Genomic DNA, 22,249 nt, shown 5'->3' on the forward strand with positions numbered 1-22,249 from the left:
ATTCCAGAAATAAACCCAACTAAATCTAAAACTCTAGTCTGGAATCTCAAGTCACTGAGGCAAAGACTGTCTTTTTAGTGAATGGATTTTGGACAACTGGATAGCCAACTGGGAAAAGATAATTCATACCATATAGAAGCATCAACTAAAAATGGATTAGAGAGCTAAATGTAAAAAATAACATAAAAACTAGAAGAAAATATGAACTCTCCTATAGCCTCAGTATAGGAAAAGGCTTTCTAATTTTAACTCAAAAATCCAAAAGCAATAGAAGACTGATAAATCTGACTATATAAAAATAAACTTTTGCATGGCAAAAAATAACACAGGCAAAGCTAAAAGGCAAACAGCAAACTGGAAGAAAAGATGTGCACCGTTAACGCAGCTGAAGGCCTTATATCCCGACTATACAAGGAGCTCTTAGACTGTGGGGTCATCAAAATCTTCAAGAGTAACAGGCAACACACAAGAACAGACAACTCGCAAAAAGGGGTAAAAAATGACCCCTAAACACAGGAAAAAATGACCAGCTTCACTCAAAAGAGAAAAGAAAATTAGACTACACTGAGATAACATTTTTCACTCATAAGACAGGCAAAAATCAAAAGCTGAACATGACAGCCTGTTGGCAAGAATGTAGAAAAGAAGTTCTCTCATGCATGAGTGGTGGCAAAAGGAAGAGCCACAAGTCCCATGAAAGGGAATTTGATGATACCTAACAAAATTACATATGCATTTACCCCCCTGAGCCAGTAATCTACTACTAGAAATTTATTCTAGAGATTTGCTCCCAGCAATTCAAAAACTCATATGCACAAAGTTATTGACTACAGAATCACTTCTAATGTAAAATATTGGAAACTACCTAAATATTCAAGCATACGACATTGGCTGAAAAACTATGGTTCAAATAAACAGAAGAAAGAAAGAAAGAGAGAGAGAGAGAGAGGAAGAAAGGGAGAAAGAGAAAGAACGAAAGAGAAAGGAAGGAAGCAAGGAAGGAAGGGAGGAAGGGAGGAGGAATGAGGAAGATCTCTATGAACTGATATGAAGTGACTTCCAGATTTTAAGTTAAAAAAAAGCAACATGCAAAAGAGCACATATGCTACCTTCAGTGTAGAAAGGGGAAACAAAAATATATTTGCTTATCATTACAAAAAAATACAGGAAGGATGAATCAGAAATTTTTGAAAGCGTGTTAATATCCTATGTATTTTTAAAAATTAAATCAATAAGAAAAGAATGGGGAATTTTTAAAAAACCAAAATCTTCAAGGATAACAGGCAAAACACAAGGATTCTTACTATACGAGAATGGATATGTGAGAAGGCAAAGAACTCAGCAGGAGGGATCAGAATTGGAGGTATTGGTGTAAATTCATTATTTATAAACGATGTACATGTGTGAGTATACGCATACTTATGTGTGTATTTGTAGATATGCATATGTGTAAATGTATACACATGCATGTATTTACTGCCTCATCTGCTGAAAGGACAAAGAAGCAAACACCCCCAGAGCAATGGGCACACCTAGCACCCAATCTTCACTAAAGGAACTTGGCCTATTTATAGAAAAAGAGGACAGATTCCAGGGCTAGGGCAGGGAGGTGTAAGATGATTTTGGAGTAACTTGTTATGCCCAAATGTAATGAAGTGCTTAATGGTGAGGGCATGCCACAAAGACATAGGAGCCAGCTTGAAAAGGATATCAAAGGCAAAACTGGACAATTTGAGCACAAAACAAATTAGGTACAGTAAGAAATTATAAATTATCAATAATAACAAGAATTCATGAGTCAATACTGACAAGATATACATAATTTTAACATGTGAAAGAAGGGAGGGTTCTTGCTTACAACAGAATGCAGGGGGCTGACTGGTAAATGTGAAGTTAGAAAAGCATCATTTTACAAACAACAGGTAAAAACTGCATCAGGCATTGGCTCCTATAATCTTGGAGAAAATTCTGAGGAGCAACAAGGTATCTGCACGGTATTAAAGTGTCTCCTCACATACTGCTTTATTAGATAGAAGAGAGAGAAAGAAAACAGTGGAGAAACTTTACAGCAGCTTGACCAGATTATCAGAATTCACACCACCTGTGAGGGAGAGAGAAGCATCAGGTGCATCCAGCTGAAAGCCTGAGAAGAGCACAGCACCACTTATGCAATATTCTGCCCAAGAATGAATAACTCTCTCTATAATCATGAGGAAATATCAGACAAACACAAAATAAGGAAATTCTATTTGTGATTTAAAGAAAATGAAACAAACAAAAACCAGGTATGTGAGGAAAAACTCTATTATTCAAAACTGTCAATATCAAAAAAGACAAAGAAGGGCTTAAGAAATTTTCCAGATGAAAGGACTCAAAAGAAACATGACAACCAAATGGAATACTTGATCCGAGACTATCCTGGAACCTACACAGGAGGAGGGAAATGCTATATGGGATCAAGTGACAAACTGAAATATGGATGGTAGATTAGATATATTGATGTAAATGTATGGGGTGATAATAGTGCTGTGATTACGTACGAATATCCCTATTATTAGGAAATACACATTTAAGTATTTAGGGGTAAAGGGAACAGTGTGTATAACTTACCCTCAAAATGGTTCAGGGCAAAAAAATATACACGGGGCAGGGAGGAAGGAGAAAGGGCATGGATGACAATACTGAAATCCTAACAAAAGGTGAATCTAGGTAAATGGCATATGGGTTTTATTTTTCCAACTTTTAAAGTTCGAAATTATTTCCACATAAAACCTTTTAAAACACATCATATACCCACACATCAGCATTCTTGAAAGAGAAACAGAGAAAAGAAACCTACGGGACAATGACTGGTATATTACGACGTTCCTAAAAAGATCACCCTCACTTCAGTGCAAGCAGCCTCGCCAGACTGACACCGTTCCTGGGAAGGCACACCCATCTGCCTCTGCACCTCCAGCCCGCACCACACTGTTTGCATTTGACTAAAGACTATAGAGAACTATAAAAGAATTTAACAGTAGAGAAAGAGTATCATTCTTCAAACTGAAAAGAAGATAAGCATTCCTATGAGAAACTCCATGAGAATTGAGCACTTACTTTAGGCATCATGCAGAGCACTTTACAGGCATCATCTCGCTAAATCCAACACCCCTGTGAGGTTAAGTACTATTAACTACATGATGAAACACAGCTTACAGAAGTCAAATAATTTGCCAAAGATTCTGTATTTAGTAACTGGAAAACCTGAGATTTGACTCCACAGCTTAATCTTTTTAATCACTTTATAATACCTCCATATAACAGAATAAAACACACACACTATCCACTCGTATTCTCAGCAGTATTATAAATAATTCTGTCACGTGAAAGAAAATAGCAGACTATTACGGAAAACAAATTAGTAAGGGCAGAACAAAAACAAGCCAGAGAACAACCTTGAGAAATAAACTAGGAATTCTGAAAACATTTTCCAAAATAATGAAAACCACAACAAAGAAAATAACGAATTAAAGCAGGAAACAAAATCACCTATATGTTACTAAAGATTATTAAGGAGAATGTAAAGAAAATAAATATTTTTTAAAAAGATGAATTTAACCAACACTTCCCTAGACCTTTCCACGGGCCTAAAGGGAGAATGACAATGGTCAATATGTTCCAGACAACACTAATTAGTGTAGAACCAACATCCTGGAAGCAAATCCAAATAACTGAACAAAAATAAAGATCTCATGGCCTTCAAGCAGAAAACCAATTAACTAATTAAACTAAAATCAAAACAAACTTCTTCTGTAATTCCATAAACTGGGGAAAAAAATGGAAAAAAAAAAGTATCCAGAGTAAAAAAAAAAAAAAGTTGTAATGAAAAACTGTACCAAACCAAGTTCTTCTGGTAGTTTGAAGGCAACAATCTCTTTCAGGTTTGCAAGATTCCAGAATATTTACAATTCTTTTATAGAAGTGCATAAGCAAGTCTCCAAAAGACGGGGTGAGATGAGGTTGGAATTTACAGAGAAGATCCCTCCCTCCCCAAAGAAAAAGTCTATAGTCTGGGTCAACTTAAGACAGAGAGGAGGGAGAAAACTTCTGATTTCTTCATTGTCAATGGCGGGGGGGAGGGGCACTTTTAATATTTTCAACATTTTTAACTTAATATTCTGAATTACAAATCACTGCAGGGAATAAAAGGAACTGAAAAACAGAAAGGAAATTAAAAGAACAGGTTTGTCTCAAAATAGCCAAGCATTTCAATTACATCCATTAGTCTAAATACTTGACTATTAAACCTTTCAAAAGGTACAGTTAAAATGACACAGAAGGATGCAAAATGAAAAGATCACATTCAGCTGGTAAACTAAAACCCCACTCAGCCATATTTGTCAGGCAAAGCAAAATATCTGGTCCCCCTCTCCCACCACAAAAAAAAGGCATTACACAATATAAAGAGAATAGTTTTACACTGATAAAAAGCACAATACATCAATATTAGCCTGATCTACTTGCTAAATAACCAGCACAAGTTTAAATGCAAGGAGAAATTGATATGAGAAATTACAGGAGTCGATTTTATCTACGCCGTAATACACTGTTGAATCAGTCAAAAAATATGGAAAAAGAACTTCATCTAATTAAATGAAATTAATAAACACAAACACTACAGCTTTAAAGTCACTAAGTCAAGCATCCATATATATGTCAAAAAGAAAACTACGCTAGTTAAATTATCTGATTCAATACGATTAAAGCACACACTGATGTGTTTAAGCACAACCTAAAAAAAGATAAAATTAAGTCAAATGTGAATAGATATAAACTTACCAATACAACAAATATAAGTGCAGCCAAAGCTATAATCAAAGGTAAATTTATAGTCTTAAATATCCTTTTTTCCTTAGGAAAGTGAAGAAAACGAATTACGAATTCAACTTCCTGTTTCAAAAAAGTAAAAGAGGCGCAGTAGCGGAGATAAAAGTAATAAACATACAAATCCGTCCGACGGCAGGTTTTTCCTTCAGACCAAGAACCAAGCCAAGAGAACGCGCAGAAGCACCCCGTCCGGCCGCCCGGCAGAAACTGCTCACGGGACCCTCCTCAGCCCCCAGGCTCCTCCCTCCCGGGCGACCTCACCGGAGAAGAGTTGCCCCGAGGCGCTCAGTTCCCGGGGAGAAGGCCCCGCCCCTCCAGGCCCCACCCTCGGGCCTAGGCGGGACAGAACTCACCGCCCTCTGCCCCACGCCCTAGAACCAGGTGACGCGCCGCCAGTTCCAGGTGCCGAGGCTCTGGGGGTGTGGGTGGGGCGCAGGAGTAAGGCTCCCCCAGCGCCTCCTCCTACTCCCTCACCAACACCCCATCCCTGGGGATCTGCCAGCAAGACCGCCCCCCTTTCCAGGACCCTCCGAGGAGGGCAAGCACCACCACCGCCCACCCCTCCACCGGCCAGCGCCTCCCTCCCGCAGGCTGCTCCCGGAAGAAGCCTCGGGCTGGCGCCTCCTGGAAGCCTGCGAGCCCAGCTGCGGCGGGGAGCCTCGGCCTCCACCGACCACCTCCGCCACCCGACCCCTCCTGAAGGCCGCCCCACTAGCAGGGGAAGATGCCGAGACCACGACAAACACGAGCTCAAAGAGAAGGGCAAAGGTAACAGGATCGCGTTCTGTGACAAAGGGACTAGAATGTGAGGATGCAGGGAGACCACAAGTGTATTCTTGGTCTGTATGTTTTCTGAGAACTTGAAATATTTCATAGAAATGCTAACTTTAAAAAATATAGGGAATTCCCTGGCACTCCGGTGGTTAGGGTTCAATCCCTCGTGGGAGAACTAAGATCCCGCAAGCCAAAAAAATAAATAAATAAAAATTGTTTTAATTAATATAAAATGTAACTGCATTTAGCATTTGTGATTATTATGTTAGTCCCAAGTGCTGTCAAAGACGTGTGAAAGATACAAGATTTTCCACAGCAGAACCGTGGTAAAAAGAATGAGACGCGTGGACCGCACCAAGGGATTCGCTCCGCAGTAGCGAGCAGCATCCACAGAGCAAGGAGGTTCTTCATACACATCACCTGACAACAGAAACTGCAAACAGCATACCCTTAACTTATAAACTTCTGTATTTTAGAAATAATTGGATCGATACCCCATTTATTACAGATTTCAACTGTGCCCTTATGGTGCACCTGTGAACCAAAAGGTTTCTAGAGTTTTTGAGTGGTACTTCATTATATCTGGTGTTCACAAGAATTGCTGGTTGGCACTTTGAGGTATGATGACTCTGAACCAGTAAACACAGTCCTGGCTTTATCAAACTATTTCTATACAAATACAAAAGGCATTCTTTGTATGAACATTATTAAAGACAAAGAATACCTTTCTATTAAAACAGGTCTTGGCAATTTACTTTAAAAGCAAAATTATTCGTTAGTTTGGGGAGGAGGATTGGGATCGACATATATAATACACTGATATGTATAAAATGGATAACTAATAAGAACCTGCTGTATAAGAAAATAAATAAAATAAAATTCAAAAAAATTGTCAGATTAAATTAATATTTGTTTTCTAAGTTAAGACAGTGTAATTACCATAGATTAAAGAAGTTTATGCCTAGCTTCATGTCTATTCTGTGAAATTAAGATGATAATAATAATTAAAAAAATAAAACTCAGCCTGGGGAGTATGTAGAGATGGCCCATGGATCTAGAGTCTTTAGTTTCCTAGGATCCAAATCCTAATACAGATGAAAATTAGATTAAGAAAGATTCCTTAATTAGTCTAGGGACAAAAGCACTGTTACTCAATTAAGTATAGTATGATAGCACAGGGAGCATAATATATTGGATAAAACATTACAATGTAAGACAGGAAACCTGAATTTTAGTCTCTGTTCTGCCTCTGCAAATTAGTAAACCTCGGCAATTCACTTAATCACTAGCCCCTCACCAGTTCTTAATCTAGAATTTATTAGTTTACCTGTATAGATTTCAAAGGAAGCAAATTAACTACTTTTATGATTGACTCATCCTAGAGAACATTCAAAGAAAAGTCACAGTAAGTATTGTTTGTAAACATCTTCCTAACAGGAAAAAAAAATTAGTTTTATTCAGTCAGTTGGAAATTGAAGGTAAAACCTGAGTTATTCTTACCTTCTATTTCACTTCAAGAATTTAAATATTTTGTGCTTCCAAGGACAGACAATTCTAAAATTTGCTGCTGTTTACCTGGTACTATACTAACTCTGCCCAGTAGGTTGAGTTGTCAGCCAACCTACAGGGTTTAGAGATGCAGGCAACAGAGCCTCAATAAATTCCTCAGGAAGTTTAGAGAGACCAGAATGGAAAACCTCAAGGTCACAAAGATGCAAATACCAAAATAGATGGAAAGGGGGAGAAACACTGACTAAAAGAATACCCAGAAAAAATTTAAAATAGCTGAAAATACATCTTAAAAGCATCCCACCAAGCAGAAAGACTGATATCTTAAGTAATAAAAAAGAAGTGGAAAAATGTCTATAGATCCTAACTCTCAAAACCCCAAAGAAACTTTACACAGCATCCAAAAATCCAGATATCTAAGTCAGTAAGCACTTACTAAAGCTACCATGGGGAAGGAACAATATACATACGCATATATGATATGATTCCAAATATTTAATACAAGTTTATACATAAATACATACACACATATAAAATCAAGGTAAAATCATCTAAAAGCCAATCTGATCAAAATGTTATCTGCTTTATTTCTGGACTTTAAATTAATAGATTTTAAAAATACATCTGTTTCAGTATCCGCATATAAGGATACTACCTATTTCATAGAGTTTCAAAGATTAAAGATGAATCACTAAAACACAATTTCTAAGCCATGAAGCACCATACACTTGTTAGTTAACAGGTTCATAGCAGCATTTTTTATAACAGCCTAAAATTGTCAGCAACCCAAATGTTCACCAACAGGTGATTCAATAAACAAATTGTGGTACTTCAACTATTAAGCAATAAAAAGAAATCACTACTGGTATGTGCAACAATATGCGTGACTCTCAAAATATTTATGTTGAGTTTAAACCACCACCCCCCTGCAAAAAAGAAAAGGGTATATACTATCCGACATCGCTTATATAAAGTTCTAGAAAATGCAAACTAATCTATGGTGAGAGAAAGCAGATTGCCTGGAAGACAGAAGGGAGTAGGGCAGTGAACAGTCAGAAAGGAGGAAATCTCAAGGGGCACCAGGAAACTTCTAGGGGTGATGAATATGTTCATTATCTTCAAGGTGATGATGGTTTCATGAGTGAAAACGTCAAATTAAATTATAGACTTTAAATGTGTGCAGTTTACTGTATATCAATTATACATCAATAAAGTTTTTAAGTTGAAGGTAATATAGATTTGAATAGGTATCCGATTTGTCTGCTCTATATAAAAAACATACAAATCTTTTTTTTCTTAAAAAAATAAACAACTTACTTTGCATTTCCAGCCATTGGTTGGTACTGATTTCATAACTGGTTGAAGACAAAAAGTATGATACCCTTTGTCACACGTATCACACACTAGCATCTTGCTATCTTCTCCCGATTGTCTAAAAAATAAGATAGCATTAATGATGCCTTATCTTTAAACTTATGTTTGTAACATAAGTAATCATGAAAAGGATCTGTCCTGGGAACTGCCCAGTTCATAAATACCCTCCGTCTCTGTTTGGTCTATGCACAGATAATGACAGAGTTAACCCTCTAGAGGATGAGACAGAAATCTTCCAAAGGTCCCTAAAGGATTATCCTTACTGAACGCCCACCTATGGTGAACCCGTTTTAGTCATTTTAGGGTTCCTGCAAAGAAGGAGGGGTTAAGGCAAGATGAATGACACTGATCTTTACTTCTTAAACATCCCATGCCCATCCTTTTTTTGGGAAGGAGCTGTAACTGATAGGTGATGCTGCACGGAAAGGAACAAATCTTGGCATGGTGAGTTGGAAGACACTGTCATATAATAAAAAGAGGATCAAATTTGGATCAGACCTACAACTGTGTTCAGACTTCTGTTTTTCTAGCTGTGTGACTCCTGAATAACTTAGACTTAGTCCTCTTAATTTCAGGTACAAAATGTGAATGATAATCAAAGATTACTGTGAGAATTAAATATAATTCTGGCTGAAGAGCTAAGAATATCCATTAAGCAATAAGTGCTAAATAAATAGATATAAGAATAATAATCTTGTTATAATTATTAAGAATTGTAATTGAAAACCTAAAATCTTCCCCTAAACACTCTTCTGCCCCAAAGATTGGGCCCCTGTCCTGTCCATGATCTCAGCCTTGATTCTTGGCTGTTAATCACTCTCAGACACTAAGAATTTAATTCAAGAGGAGGGGAAAAGAAAAACTAGGGAATGCAAGAAGAAGAGCTGAGAGAGGAACCGCTGAATAAAACCTGGTGATAAACAGAAGTAAAAAGGAAGATGGGTTAATTGGCCTCCAGTAATTTCTTATTTAATTTAATTAATTCTACATATAAAATTGCACATTTTGTCTCTTTAGCTACATGGAAAGATCTTGGAGGAAAAGCACTCTTTCTTCAAGTTCTCTTACTCCTTCTCAAGAAGAAGCCAGGCACAGATACGAGGTATCAAATAAATGTTTACTGATATTTTCTTTAATTTTTACCAAAATATAAAAGCACGTGGTCCTATTTATTCCACATAATTCTAAGATATTGATGCTTATTGTTATCAAATTAAATTACAAATAAAACAGACTGAACATGGCAGTGGTGGGCATCATTTCTCCTGATTACAAAAGTCCTCAGCCTGTAAACAATTTGAAGACTGCTGTAGATGCAGGTAACATCCCCAAATTATCATGCTAATTAATTAGTAGCATGAGAAAAAAATAATCACAGAAAAGACTGGAGAAATGACCAAAGGATGGAATAAAACAAATAGGAAAAGATAATCCCATTGCAAACATTTAAATGCCATATAATACTTTGTTTCAGAATTATGGTGAAAGTAACTGCCTTTCAGATAGATACAGATTTCTTTTTAAACAGTAAACTTAGTATAAATTGTTCTTCCTGGAATAGAAATTGAAACTTATCACTGATTCTTTGGTTCACTCTAATAACTACTTTCCATAGTTAGAGGTTTATTTTCCTATTAAATCTCCTCCCCAGTCTCCCTCAGAAAAAAAGGTGCTATTTTTTCTAATGCTTATTTATTTTTAATTGTTAATATCATTCATTTAAAATTGTTGGCAAACTTAAGCTAGCTTTTTAGGCAACCAGAGGAATTTAAATTATTGAAATTAGTTTTTGTTTAGACTTATTTCAAAGTAATATGTTAATAAATATCTAGCAATTTCTAAAGACATGATGAAGTCAGTGTGAATGAATATAGCTGCAGTATGAACAACCTTTATCATATTACACAAACCTTTAGTACCTAATAATAGGGTCTCTCTTAAACTCAATACACACCTTTGAGTTGAAATTAAAACTTACTTGCAGTTCTGGCACACTTTGCACTCAGGACATTGCCAACCTGCACGTTTTAATGGAGTAACCGCTATATCCAGGCACATTCCATGATAGTGCTGACCACAAGTAGTACAAAAGAACTGATCTAAGAGGTCTCCCGGGCTGTCGCACACTGCACAGTTTGCATCTTCCTTTGCTACAATTAACAGTAAAACAACGAAATTGTTGTATAAGAATTTAATATTTTTCTGGCTTTACAGTTTAAAAATCACTTGAAGGGAATTTTCATGGTAAATCTTTCAGACACTTGAAATTATCCACATTGAACTGATATCCAATCAGAATAAGGTCTCCATTAAAACATTATAATATCTTTAATCTAAATTTAATCACATTAAATTTAATCATATAGTTTTGCAATGATTTGTACCTACATCTACTTGAGACCGTAAGCAGTTCTTATTTAATTTTATATCCCTAATACCAATGATATGCTGGGCACCTAGTTAATGTTCAATATATGCTTGCTGAAAAGAACCAAAAAGGAAAATATCAACTGAGAGGCGCTTTGCAGTGCAAAAATAAACATTTTTATTTGAGTGTTAAATAGGTTTTGAAATTAACAAAATCAGAGACAAAATTAAGAAATGTTAATATCAATTAGATTAAGATGCTTCTTATGCATAAACACTAATTTTTATTCAAGTCAAATAAGGGTTTTTTAATACTGGAAAATATATGAGGGAGAACATTAAAGATGGAAGCTACAATTCATACACAAATATAATACTTCATATACTAATTCTATATTCATCTATATTAATTGCCAGTTGTAAAAAATTATGGACATCGTCTATCGCTAAATGTGGATTAAAAGGAATGGCACTTTTTAACAGTTCTTGTACCATCTAAAATAAAAAATAAATGTCAGAATAAACTGGCTTGCCAAGTATACAAACTCATGCATATTACAATATAATAAGGAAAAGAGTGTATTCTAAAATCATACCAATTTGATGATATATACAAATATGTCTGTAACTGACACTTATGTTCTCAACTAAATGGTCTGATTAGCTCATTGTCCTAGGACCGTTTTAAATTGTACATACGATTTTTTTTTTCCTCTTTCGCTTTTTGAAGATTTGGTCAGTCCTCTCTGGCTATAAGCCCTTTCTACCTGCTTTCTTTCCCCAGTCAAGTATCTTGAAACAGAGTAATAATCTATTCCTTCTCCTTACACCAAGAGTTGGCAAACTGGTTTTGTGGGCCATAGAAGTCTTTGGCATACAGAGTTTTTGTTTTTATTTTAGAATCCTTTAAAAATGGTAAAAAAAAAAAAAAAAAAAAACATTTGCAGTTTGAGGGCAGAACACAAACAGGCCCTAGGATGCATCTAGACAGTAAGCTGGGCCCCTGGTGGCTCCTCACCCACCATTCATCTGAAGCTACTTTAATGAGGCTACTACCAGTGGCCTATGAAATCCCGTGGTTACTTTTTAGGTCTTACCTTATTTGCCATCTGCAGCGTTTACATCCACGCCCACACTGAAATTTCCTACCTTGACTGACTCCTATGATGGCAGCTTTCTCCAGATTTCTCCTTAGGCTCCCCATGCCCCCAATCTCCTCCTGCTGTGCTGGCTTTTGTGCCTCCACAAGCCCTCTAAATGATGGAGTCTCTTAGGATTTCATCCTCTTCCATCTTTTCTAATTCCCCATGGTTTTTCTTTGTAATCACATCAATTCCTACATCATAAAACATCACCACAATTCCCAGATCTCTATCACCAGACCCAAACTTCTTTCTGAACCTCAAAATGTTATTTTCAAGTCTTACTGGACCCTCAGCAGCCAGGTGTTCTAAAAATACTCAAACTCAACACCTCTAAAACTTTTTTTTTTTTTATAAATTTATTTATTTTTGGCTGCGTTGGGTCTTTGTGGCTGCACGCAGGTTTTCTCCAGTTGGGGAGAGTGGGGCTACTCTTCGTTGTGGTGAGTGGGCCTCCCATTGCTGTGGCCTCCCTCATTGCGGACCACGGGCTCTAGGCGCGCGGGCCTCAATAGCTGCGGCACGCGGGCTCAATAGTTGTGGTGCACGGGCCTAGCTGCTCCGTGGCACGTGGGATCTTCCCGGAACAGGGATCGAACCCGTGTCCCCTGCATTGGCAGGCGGATTCTCAACCACTGCGCCACCAGGGAAGCCCCCTCTAAAACTTTTTTTAAACCTAAACCTCTCCCTTCTTTCTCGACCTGCTGGGTAAAGAAACTTTAGTGTCACTACTGACCCTTAACTACTCCCTGACCCAACACATCCAATTGGATACCAGTTCTTACTGAGTAAACTTTTTATGTATCCTCTTCCATCTGTTTGTACAGTTCAGTCCATCACACTTTGACTTGGTAACTGCAGTTATCTTCTGAATGGAATGCTGGCTTAGGGCTCTGACCTCCTCCCTAAATCAGCTAAACATCCAGAGCAATTTTCTAAGTGTTACGCCCTGCGCAAATTACAACTTTATCAACACCTCCTTTCTTGCCTTAAAATAAAAAAATCAAAAATTTCTACTTTGAGGCAAAAAAAGGAGTGGGGGGGATTATCTCCTTTTCCAACTGAATCTCAGAACATTCGCTATTTCCTGGTCAGATCAAGCGGTCTGCTGTGCACGTTAACACAACAGACTGTTCAACCTTTGTGTACTTGTACACATTCTGTTCCTTCTGCCTGTAATTCTGTTCCTTTGTTGTGCCACTAGCCCATTCCAAAGAGGCCTTTAAAACTCTTGCTCAGACATAAACCCTGACTATCTAATGTTACCACACCTAAATGCCCATTTAGTTGTTGATTATTCCTTTCCCCATATGCTTAGAAGAAACTGTTATATAATCAATTAATTATAACACAATACCGTGAACCCCTGAAGGGTAGTAACCTTGTCTTTTTCAACTTCATATCCTCAGTTGCCTAGCACAAATCAATTCTTATATTTTAAGCAAAGGAGTTGCTTCTAAAATCATTTTTAAGTGGCTCTTTAAATGACAGGCATTTAGAAGAAAGCATTAATTCTAAAAATAAAATTACATGTATTAGTTCATTTTTTTAAAATAAAAATGGAAAAACAGAGCAAAGTAGTTTTCTTAATACTAAAAGAGAGTTCCATATTTACTCATTCAAGCTAAGTACATTTAAACACTAATCTTTGATTTTTGCCTACCCTCAAAACTTACAGAAACTGGGGCAAGTGCTGGACTCTATCAGATAACATCTTTCTATTGTCATTTGCCAGGAACACTATCTAAATACTTCTGTGAAACTTTCTAGAGTTTGCTACTCTGCCACTTCAACTTGCCATGGTAGCTACTAGTCACATGTAGCGATTAGTCCAAACTGACATGTGCTGTACATATAAAACACACTCCGAATTCCAAAGACTCAATAGGAAAACAATATTAATGTCACTATCTCAAAAATTTTATTAAGTACAAGTTGAAATATTAACATTTTGGATATATTGGGTTAAGTATGTATTTTTAAAATTAATTTCAAATAAAAAATTTTAACATGACCACTAGAAAAATTAAAATTACATATATTGCTCACATCATATTTCTATTACACAGCACTGTTTTATACAGCAAAGCTCATTCTGCAACAAGGTAACTCTGTGTATCACTATAGCAGAGATTACTTTTTATTCTATGACAGTTTCCACCAATTCCTTGATGACAATACTGTCATGTTGTATGATTAGTATGCATCATTTAATAAATTGGGAAAAAAAAAATCCATGTGATATATTCAGTCCAAAAACATTTACTATGCATTATATACAAATAATAATAGAAAAAAGTTGGTTCCAACCATTTTTCTGATCTGGGCGAACATACAGAAATATGTAGAAATACTAAAACAGCCTTTTGGAGGGCATGCATTAAGAAGATGACATTACTGGATGGCTTAAGTGTCATGTCAGACGTAAGTATATGTACATATACATACATATATGTCTGAAAGCCAAAGGGGCGTTAAGCTTGAAGCAATAATCAAACGACTAAGTGAAAATTTTCTTTAAGCAGTAGGGAAAGCAAAACAGATTGAGTGAAAGACTAAAGATAAAGACAATTTAAGAGAGGACAGGAGTAAAATCCAGGTTAATTTGGCTCCAAAGATCATGTTCTTTACTACTAATCAATATCGATGCCCACTGGAAGGGCAAAGAAGGTGAAGAAGAAAAGTGCAAAGGAAAAGTGCCAGCACAGGCACAGCAGGAAGATGCTAAAAGATGTGGGGAAAGCAAGAAAAGAGCAGGAGAAACAGAGAATAAGCTTTGGACAGGTCACTTCTTCCTAAGTGACAGCTGTGACAAGAAGAAATGGAGGAAAAGGCAAAAACATGGAGCTTAAATTAGATGGGAGCTTATCAAAGATCCTTAAACGTGGTCAATTTGGAAGGTGAGATTACTGCTAGAAAGGCTAGACAGCACATAAGAAGAGAACCAGGTGAAGAGCAACAGTCTCAAGTCAGATTATTATCAGTGAATTTTAAAAGGACTAAATCAGCATAGCTTTGTAACTTCGGTCGACATTACAACTTCCATGATCTATGTTTCCATCGCTGGCAGGACACTCTGCAAGGTGATTTGCCTATCAAAAATAGGATCTCTAGAAAGACGAAGTAAATAAATCATGGATGTTGTCCAGAGAGGCTGGCCCACAGAGTAGGCAGGTAGATAAGAAAGAAAGGTCAGGGGGCTGACAGAATTTAAGGTAACAGAAAAGTAGCAGGACTTGGTGTCAAGAGAGACCAGACAACTAAGAAAATGAGGTAGGAGTTAAAAGTTTAAATGAAGTAAAGGAAGAAAAAGCTGAGTGATGAAAGTAAATACGCTGGGGAAGGGGGAGTGGATTAAGAGATGTAGCATTCCCAGGTTTAAACCTTGCAAAGGCTTCTCACTGAAGACAGAATAAAATCCAAACCCCTTCCTTTGTTTACAAGGCCTACATGATCTAGTCTTTGTTCACCCTGATGTGGTCTCTACTACCCACCTGGCAGACACTAAGTTCCAGACACAGTGACTAGCTGTCTATTCCACAATCACGCCATGCTCCTGCCTCAAGGCCTGTGCAGTAGTTGTTCGCTCAGCCTGGAATGTTCTTTCCTCTGATCTTGCATGGCTGGCTTTCTGCCATTCAGCCTTCCATGAGAGGGAAAATACTACTCAGGAAGTATATGTGGCTATGTCCCTTAGATGGATATTTAGCGTAAAGTTTCCAGGCAAGGTTAGTGTCTACTTGCATCGTCGTGAAAATAAGGTTAGAGCCATGACTGGCATTTTTCGAAGACAAAGCACCCCAAAATTGTTTTCTGATGAAAATGTTGGTCATGCTCACAGATGCGCTCTTTTTGCTGGGATGTTTTTTTCTAATGAGGTCCATGTTTCTGTTAGATTTTTCAACTTTCATAAAAAGATGTCAATCTTACTCCTAATTCAGGTAACTATCACAGCATACCGCTCTGTTCTTAGCCAGCAGCATCAAGTATTATACTCAATGCATACACATTACTTAGATAAGAGCTAAAATAACTACCTTTCAGTACAGCGATTCATAATATATGGTACAATGCTACATGATTTTCATTGTCATTTAACCTTCATAATAACACTGTCATTTAAGATATCCCCATTTTTAAAACATAAAAAGTGCTTTGTGCTATGACATACAATTAGAACAGCTAAATATACAAATGAAAGATTTTATAAGACTATTACGTAGTCTTGTATATTACTGCAATATAGTCTATCTGCAGTACTCTCTACATCCTTGGATTAAAACAGATGCTCAGGAAGCTGGGTATAGAGACTGCATTGTTTAGGATCCCCAGGGAATAGAATTTACTCAACTGGGCTTTGGTTTTATACCACTGACTTATTTTAAGGGCTGTTATAAGAAATTGCCCTGTGGGGTTTGTTGTTTATACTGCAAGACAGCTACTTGAAGACAGTTTCTCACTGCCATATATAGTGTACATACAGTATCAGTATCAAGTGAATTCTTATTACTACAAACCAGGCAACTGTTCATATGCCCTTCTTCATGCTGACTGCTGGAAAGCTCTGGAGCCAGATTTGTGGCGTAGGCCTGGGAAATACACATTTATTTTGGGTATCAGCCTCACCGTATTACCCTCCCATTTATCCTATCCTTATTTTCCCTTCCCACTGGCCAAATTTTCTTGCTTATTTTTAGTCTTACTTTATCCTACTGTTCATGTATTTGTGTAAGTCTCCGTAAGTCTACTTTGGAACAAGGCAAGGTACCAGTAATTTCAGTATATCTTTTAGCTTTATGTTGCCAGCATGAACCTTTCACTATATTCGTGATAAATGATAACAAATCATCTCACCTCAGTTCTTACACTTCATTATTTTATAAAACAATTTATGATCCCTAACAAATAAATGTATATAAGTCATATACATTATGTGAACAGAGTCTGCACAAGAAAGTAGTACTGCCAATAAGTAACAGAATTTCTCACATTAGAAACATAGTCATAGAAAACTTTGCATGTTGTTTACTGAGGTCTAAATCACGACCACATACAAAAGGCTGAATAAAATTTAAATTGTTAAACACACCCACAGTTGTTTTATTCAATTAGAGAAGTGTGTTATACCACCCAGAATACAGTCAGCTCTGATGATTCACATCGTAGCCTGTGTACTTAGTGAAGTAATTCACTATATGAGGCCTTAAAATAAGTAACACCCATTACAGTAGCTGTGCATGAATGTTGTCTTTTTCTCCCAGATTTAACAGTGTGTAATCCAAAGCATTTTTAAAACTTTAAATCCCTTATTAGCCTAAATACAATGTGACATTTCAGTTTGCCTTACCTATAACTTACGTCTGTATAGTGATTAAGGGCAACATGATTACACATGTAGACACAAAATAACTTTAACTAAAGATAAAATCATGGTACTGAACAGAGAAAAATGATGATTATGAAATCTGTGTTTGAGATTACTTTAAGCCTGAAGTAGCTATATTCGTGTTTCACAAAGCTGGAAAGGATAGGAAAAAAGCCTTTACTGACATTGCTAAGAATACAGGTAAAAGCTAACAATTAGGTAACTAAGAGATGACATAAAAAAAGACTGAATAAAGAAGGCATCAAAGAGATTTCACAAGCAGATTGGAAATGCAATTTACTAGGGAAAAAAGATCTCAAATCATGCATGCTCATTGGAAATCCATATACTAGGAAAAAAGTAAGATCTCTATTTAATAAGGATAGGAAAGAGTTATAATTTTCTGTATAACATAAATTTCAAACACTTAAACCTTTTCACCTAATTATAAAATACTGTTTGGAAAAGAAAAAAAAAAAAGACAACTGAGGATTATAGATAACTATAACCAAGACAGATGAATCAAGAAGAAGCATTAACGAGATTTCTATTATGACTATTAGGACATTTTCCAAGATTTTCAAGTGTTTGGTGATCCTATCAACATACATCCTGAAATAACACCTGAATGAACCATCTTCTAAATCTCCAACTGGGTAGTCTTTTTAGTGTAAAAGACACTGAATTAAAGACACTGTTTAATTTTTTAAATGACCTACTTTCATAATACATATTAAAATACCATATACTCAGCAAGTTTACCTTTCTGCAGTAGTTAAATTTTTTAAATAAGAATAAAAAACATACAAACTATCTTTGAATTTTTGAGGAAATAACTCTCTGGATATAACTTCAATGATATTGTTGGTAACAGATTCCTCCCCCTGCCCCCTCACCCCACCCAAGGATCTCTTGTGAAGATCTCTCAGATTATCAAGATTATGTAATGTTGCCTTTTACCACAAGTAGAATAACACTTAGGGAACTTAAACATTTGTTATTTTAAGTAAATACACTGATAAATGTTTTTAAATATATCTGTAGTAAACTTACATCTTTCAGGAGCTTGGTCAATGTGCTCTGGACAAAGAAGGAAGAAGTGACTGAAATCCTGAAAGGTGCCGGCTCCAGCAGCACAAGGATAATGGTACATCTGGGCACATTTCTCTTCACAGCATTTGATAGTGGCTCCAAGGTGCTTACAAAATGCACATCGCTGGAAGGGAGCAAAGGATAAAGAAATATCCTTATAAAACCTGGAAAAGCAACACTCAAAGGTGGGGCTACGAAGATATTCCAAAGTCTTTGTACCTTACTAGTAAAACAATTTGAAGCCTGCAGAGCACTAAATAAAGGATCAGTTAAAATGATAAAATCTAAGTTCTCCGTTCAGTGCTTGGTAAATATTCATCCAAGGATGAATACATATTCATCCTTCCATTCAAGTTTAGAAAGTTAGCATTTCACTTTTTTTTTTCTATTGACTTTGTCAATACAACTACCATTTTTAAAAAACTAATAATATGGTTAAAAGGGCAGGTTTCTAGTTGGGGATTATTTTTAACAGGTGATTAAATCCCATTAATAAACAGATAAAACATATATATACCATTTCCAAAATCTCTTACTATTTTCACCCTGCCTAAAAATCAACATGAAGTAAACTAGTCAATCACAGAATAAGTTAATGAGTAGCAACTACATGGTTAAAGGCACACATACAAATCTACACACTTCATCGTAGCAGTTAGTTTCAAGTTTCTTTAAAATGCTGGGCATGTGAAGAAAAATTAAGTCATCTGACTTTCTCCTTCCCCCATTCCAATCTGCCTCTATCTCTTGCAAGTGGTAAAATCAAAGAAATAAAGTCTCAAACGAACAGCAGGGGAAGTTTGGCACACCTGAAATGTGTAAGAAGTCAGTATGAATTATCTAAGAGTAATTCTTTCCCTAAGAAAGATTAATAAACGTCCTCATCCGCCGAAGCCCACTTGGGGCATCATAACCTATAAAATCTCTCTCTGTGTGTAGGAGATGCCTAGCTGCCCTTCTTGAATATACTTCTGTTTTAGCATTTATGCTATTGCATGGTAATTACTTATCGCTCTTTTTTCATCCAAGATCTTTGAGTAGAGAAATCAGGTTGTACTAACTTTGTATTCTTAGTATCATGAATGCTGTTTGACATAGAAAGGCCCTAATAAACTGCTGTTCATATTTCTATATATTAAATGGACTTCACTTTTGGTAATCTTACTGTAGGTGTGGCTCATGACTAGCAGAGCTGAACTAACTGAAGCCAAATGGGACGGTACGTGGTAAAACTGAGGCTCAGGTAATAGAGTTGCTAACATTACTATGAATATCTTCACATGCTAATATACTGATTCCATATTCTGCTAGTCAATTAGATAATACAATAGTTTTTAAATTATAAATAATTTCAATGTCTTGCATGTAAATCTACATAAGATATCACATGCCATCAAACTCTTCCTCATAACCATCAGTCCCCTGCACTGAACCAATATAAGAAAGTTAAGTGTCTCTTGGTGTGTCTTCTACACATTTTGGCTGCAGGCAACAAGACCACTGTAGTTTCTAAGTAACTCATAAACACTAGCTATATCTTTGACATTTTAATTTTATATAATGTCCACAAGTTCACACACTAACACACATTTCAGTTGTCTTTTTGTACTCAAAGGTATTATTACTGCATTAACAAAAACTGAAGAAAAGAAATAAAGCCTTCTTTATCTTCACTGATAAAGTATAATAATCAGCTTTTTCCAAACAATATATTTATGTCACAACCTCCTTTGGTATCCAAATATGTTTACTGTATTAACAGAACCCAGAATTAAAGACATGTATAATATCTAGGTAGTCTGAGTATCCTTGAGTCAATACTGGAAAGGACAAGGTAATGTTGAGGGAAGAAAGTACATTTATATGTCCAATCAACCACTGAAAAGTTTTTATTATTAACTCATTAACATCGCAAAATAATTTCTGCTACACTGTTAAAATCTAGAATCTCCATTACTTTTATAGCATATGGTAAGTTGTACAGAAGCCTTTTGCTCTAAAAGTAATTTTGACAAATAAAATATAATGACTTTTAAGTGTATAATAAGGAAATAAAATAATTTAACTTGATCCTTTTCTCACTGCCTGTATCATTTTAGAAACATCAACATGTCCTCTTAATCATATTTGCAATGGAAAATATTACATGACATTAGCTAAACTACTATGAGAAGTCCTGGAATGTATCCAACATACTAATTTACAATAACATGTAAAGAGATTAGGGAATAAAGGAAAATAAAATACTAACTGCATTTAAGTGAACACTTCAAACCCATCTGTTATAACTACATAGCTAATGAAAGACATTTGGCATTGAAAGAAAACATATACTATCTATACAGGCTGGAATATATCTTTTTGAACCAATAAAAAGCATATATAAAATTGTAGAAAATGTCAATAAATTTCTACAGGAAACTTGTCTAACATCAGAACCCTCATACACCACGTCACAAATCAAAACAAATTATAAGCTAAGTAACAATTACAAAGCTAATTAACATTTCGTGAGAGGAAGGTAAGATAAAAAGCTCAACTAAACAATGACTCGATATTAAAAACTCCTAAATAATTTTTTAACCATTAAAAAGAAGAGAAGGAGAAGGAAAGATAAAAAGAAAAGTGTTAAATATCTTTTGACATTAGTCCAAAAACACATCCAAGAAAAAACTCTCAATGAGAGTTCACAATGCCACCTGTAAGAAAGAGTCTGAGGAACTTCCAAAACTTGGAAGGCTCTCCCAAAATAAATCTATAATACAAAACAGAATCAACAAAATTTCAGAGATTAAGGTTAAAGATGAGTTATGAAACAGTAACAATAAGTTTCAGGATATTCCATAGCTTGTTCAATTAATTATCAAGTATTTATTCTGTATCAACTACTGCAATTGGCTAAGTTCTATAACAAATATTAATTTTCTACACACCAGGCTGTTTTTAACCTTTACCAAACTTTTCTTATTAGTCTGTTAGGATTCTCCCATAATGCAGTAATAACGAATGAAGACAGCAAGTAAGAGAAAAAATAAAATGGCATAGGAAACTATCAGGAAGGTCCAATGTCTGTTTAGAAAGAGTACTAGAAGGAGAGAAAATAGAAAGATTATAACGAGAGAAATTAGAAGAAAACTTATGAAAATATCTAATAATAAGAGGTAACATTTATTAAGCATAATTTCCATTTAATAGGTGAGGAAACTGAAAGACAAAAGTCTTTTTTTCTGTTCTACTGATATCCGTTTCACTACAAAAACACCCACCCAAACAAAAAACACCAGCTTCAGATTAAAATGTCTTACACCTAGAAACATGGGCAAAGATAACAAGGATAAATGAAAAATTCTAGGAGCCCCACCAAAAAGAAAAGGGGTCATTTACAAAGAAAGGAAAAACGGGAATTGCTTTTCATTGGCAACAGTAAATGTAAAAACAAAAATGAGCGGCTTCCAGGAAGATGGCGGAAGAATAAGACGAATTTGATGAAGAAATTAAAAGGTTTACCAAGGAGCAAAAGCTAAGAGAGTTCTGCACCACCAAAACAGCTTTACAACAACTGCTAAAGGAACTTCTCTAGGCAAGAAACACAAGAGAAGAAAAAGACCTACAATACCGAACCCAAAACAATTAAGAAAATGGGAATAGGAACATACAGGTCGATAATTACCTTAAATGTAAATGGACTAAATGCTCCCACCAAAAGACACAGATTGGCCGAATGGATACAAAAACAAGACCCATATATTTGCTATCT

The 22,249-nt window shown here is 35.9% G+C and overlaps 1 protein-coding gene across 15 annotated transcripts in view; it reads right to left on the reverse strand.

The window, feature by feature from the left end:
* Positions 1–22,249, reverse strand: part of KMT2C (lysine methyltransferase 2C) — a 206,933-nt gene that overhangs the window by 111,027 nt on the left and 73,657 nt on the right. For 14 of the 15 annotated variants that reach the window (XR_003002445.1, XM_024739165.1, XM_024739164.1 and 11 more), the window contains 3 exons: positions 18,454–18,616; positions 10,505–10,676; positions 8,470–8,584 (listed from right to left, as the gene is read on the reverse strand). Coding sequence is in view for 13 of the 15 variants with exons in the window: in XM_024739165.1 (XP_024594933.1) it covers positions 8,470–8,584; positions 10,505–10,676; positions 18,454–18,616 (450 nt within the window). In the remaining 2 variants the exon portion in view is untranslated. Of the gene's footprint in view, positions 1–8,469; positions 8,585–10,504; positions 10,677–18,453; positions 18,617–22,249 lie in introns of those variants that run through there. The other variant, XM_024739163.1, reaches the window with a different exon arrangement.

Source organism: Neophocaena asiaeorientalis, unplaced genomic scaffold, assembly GCF_003031525.2.
Source record: "Neophocaena asiaeorientalis asiaeorientalis breed wild unplaced genomic scaffold, Neophocaena_asiaeorientalis_V1.1 scaffold145, whole genome shotgun sequence".
Lineage (NCBI taxonomy): Eukaryota > Metazoa > Chordata > Mammalia > Artiodactyla > Phocoenidae > Neophocaena > Neophocaena asiaeorientalis.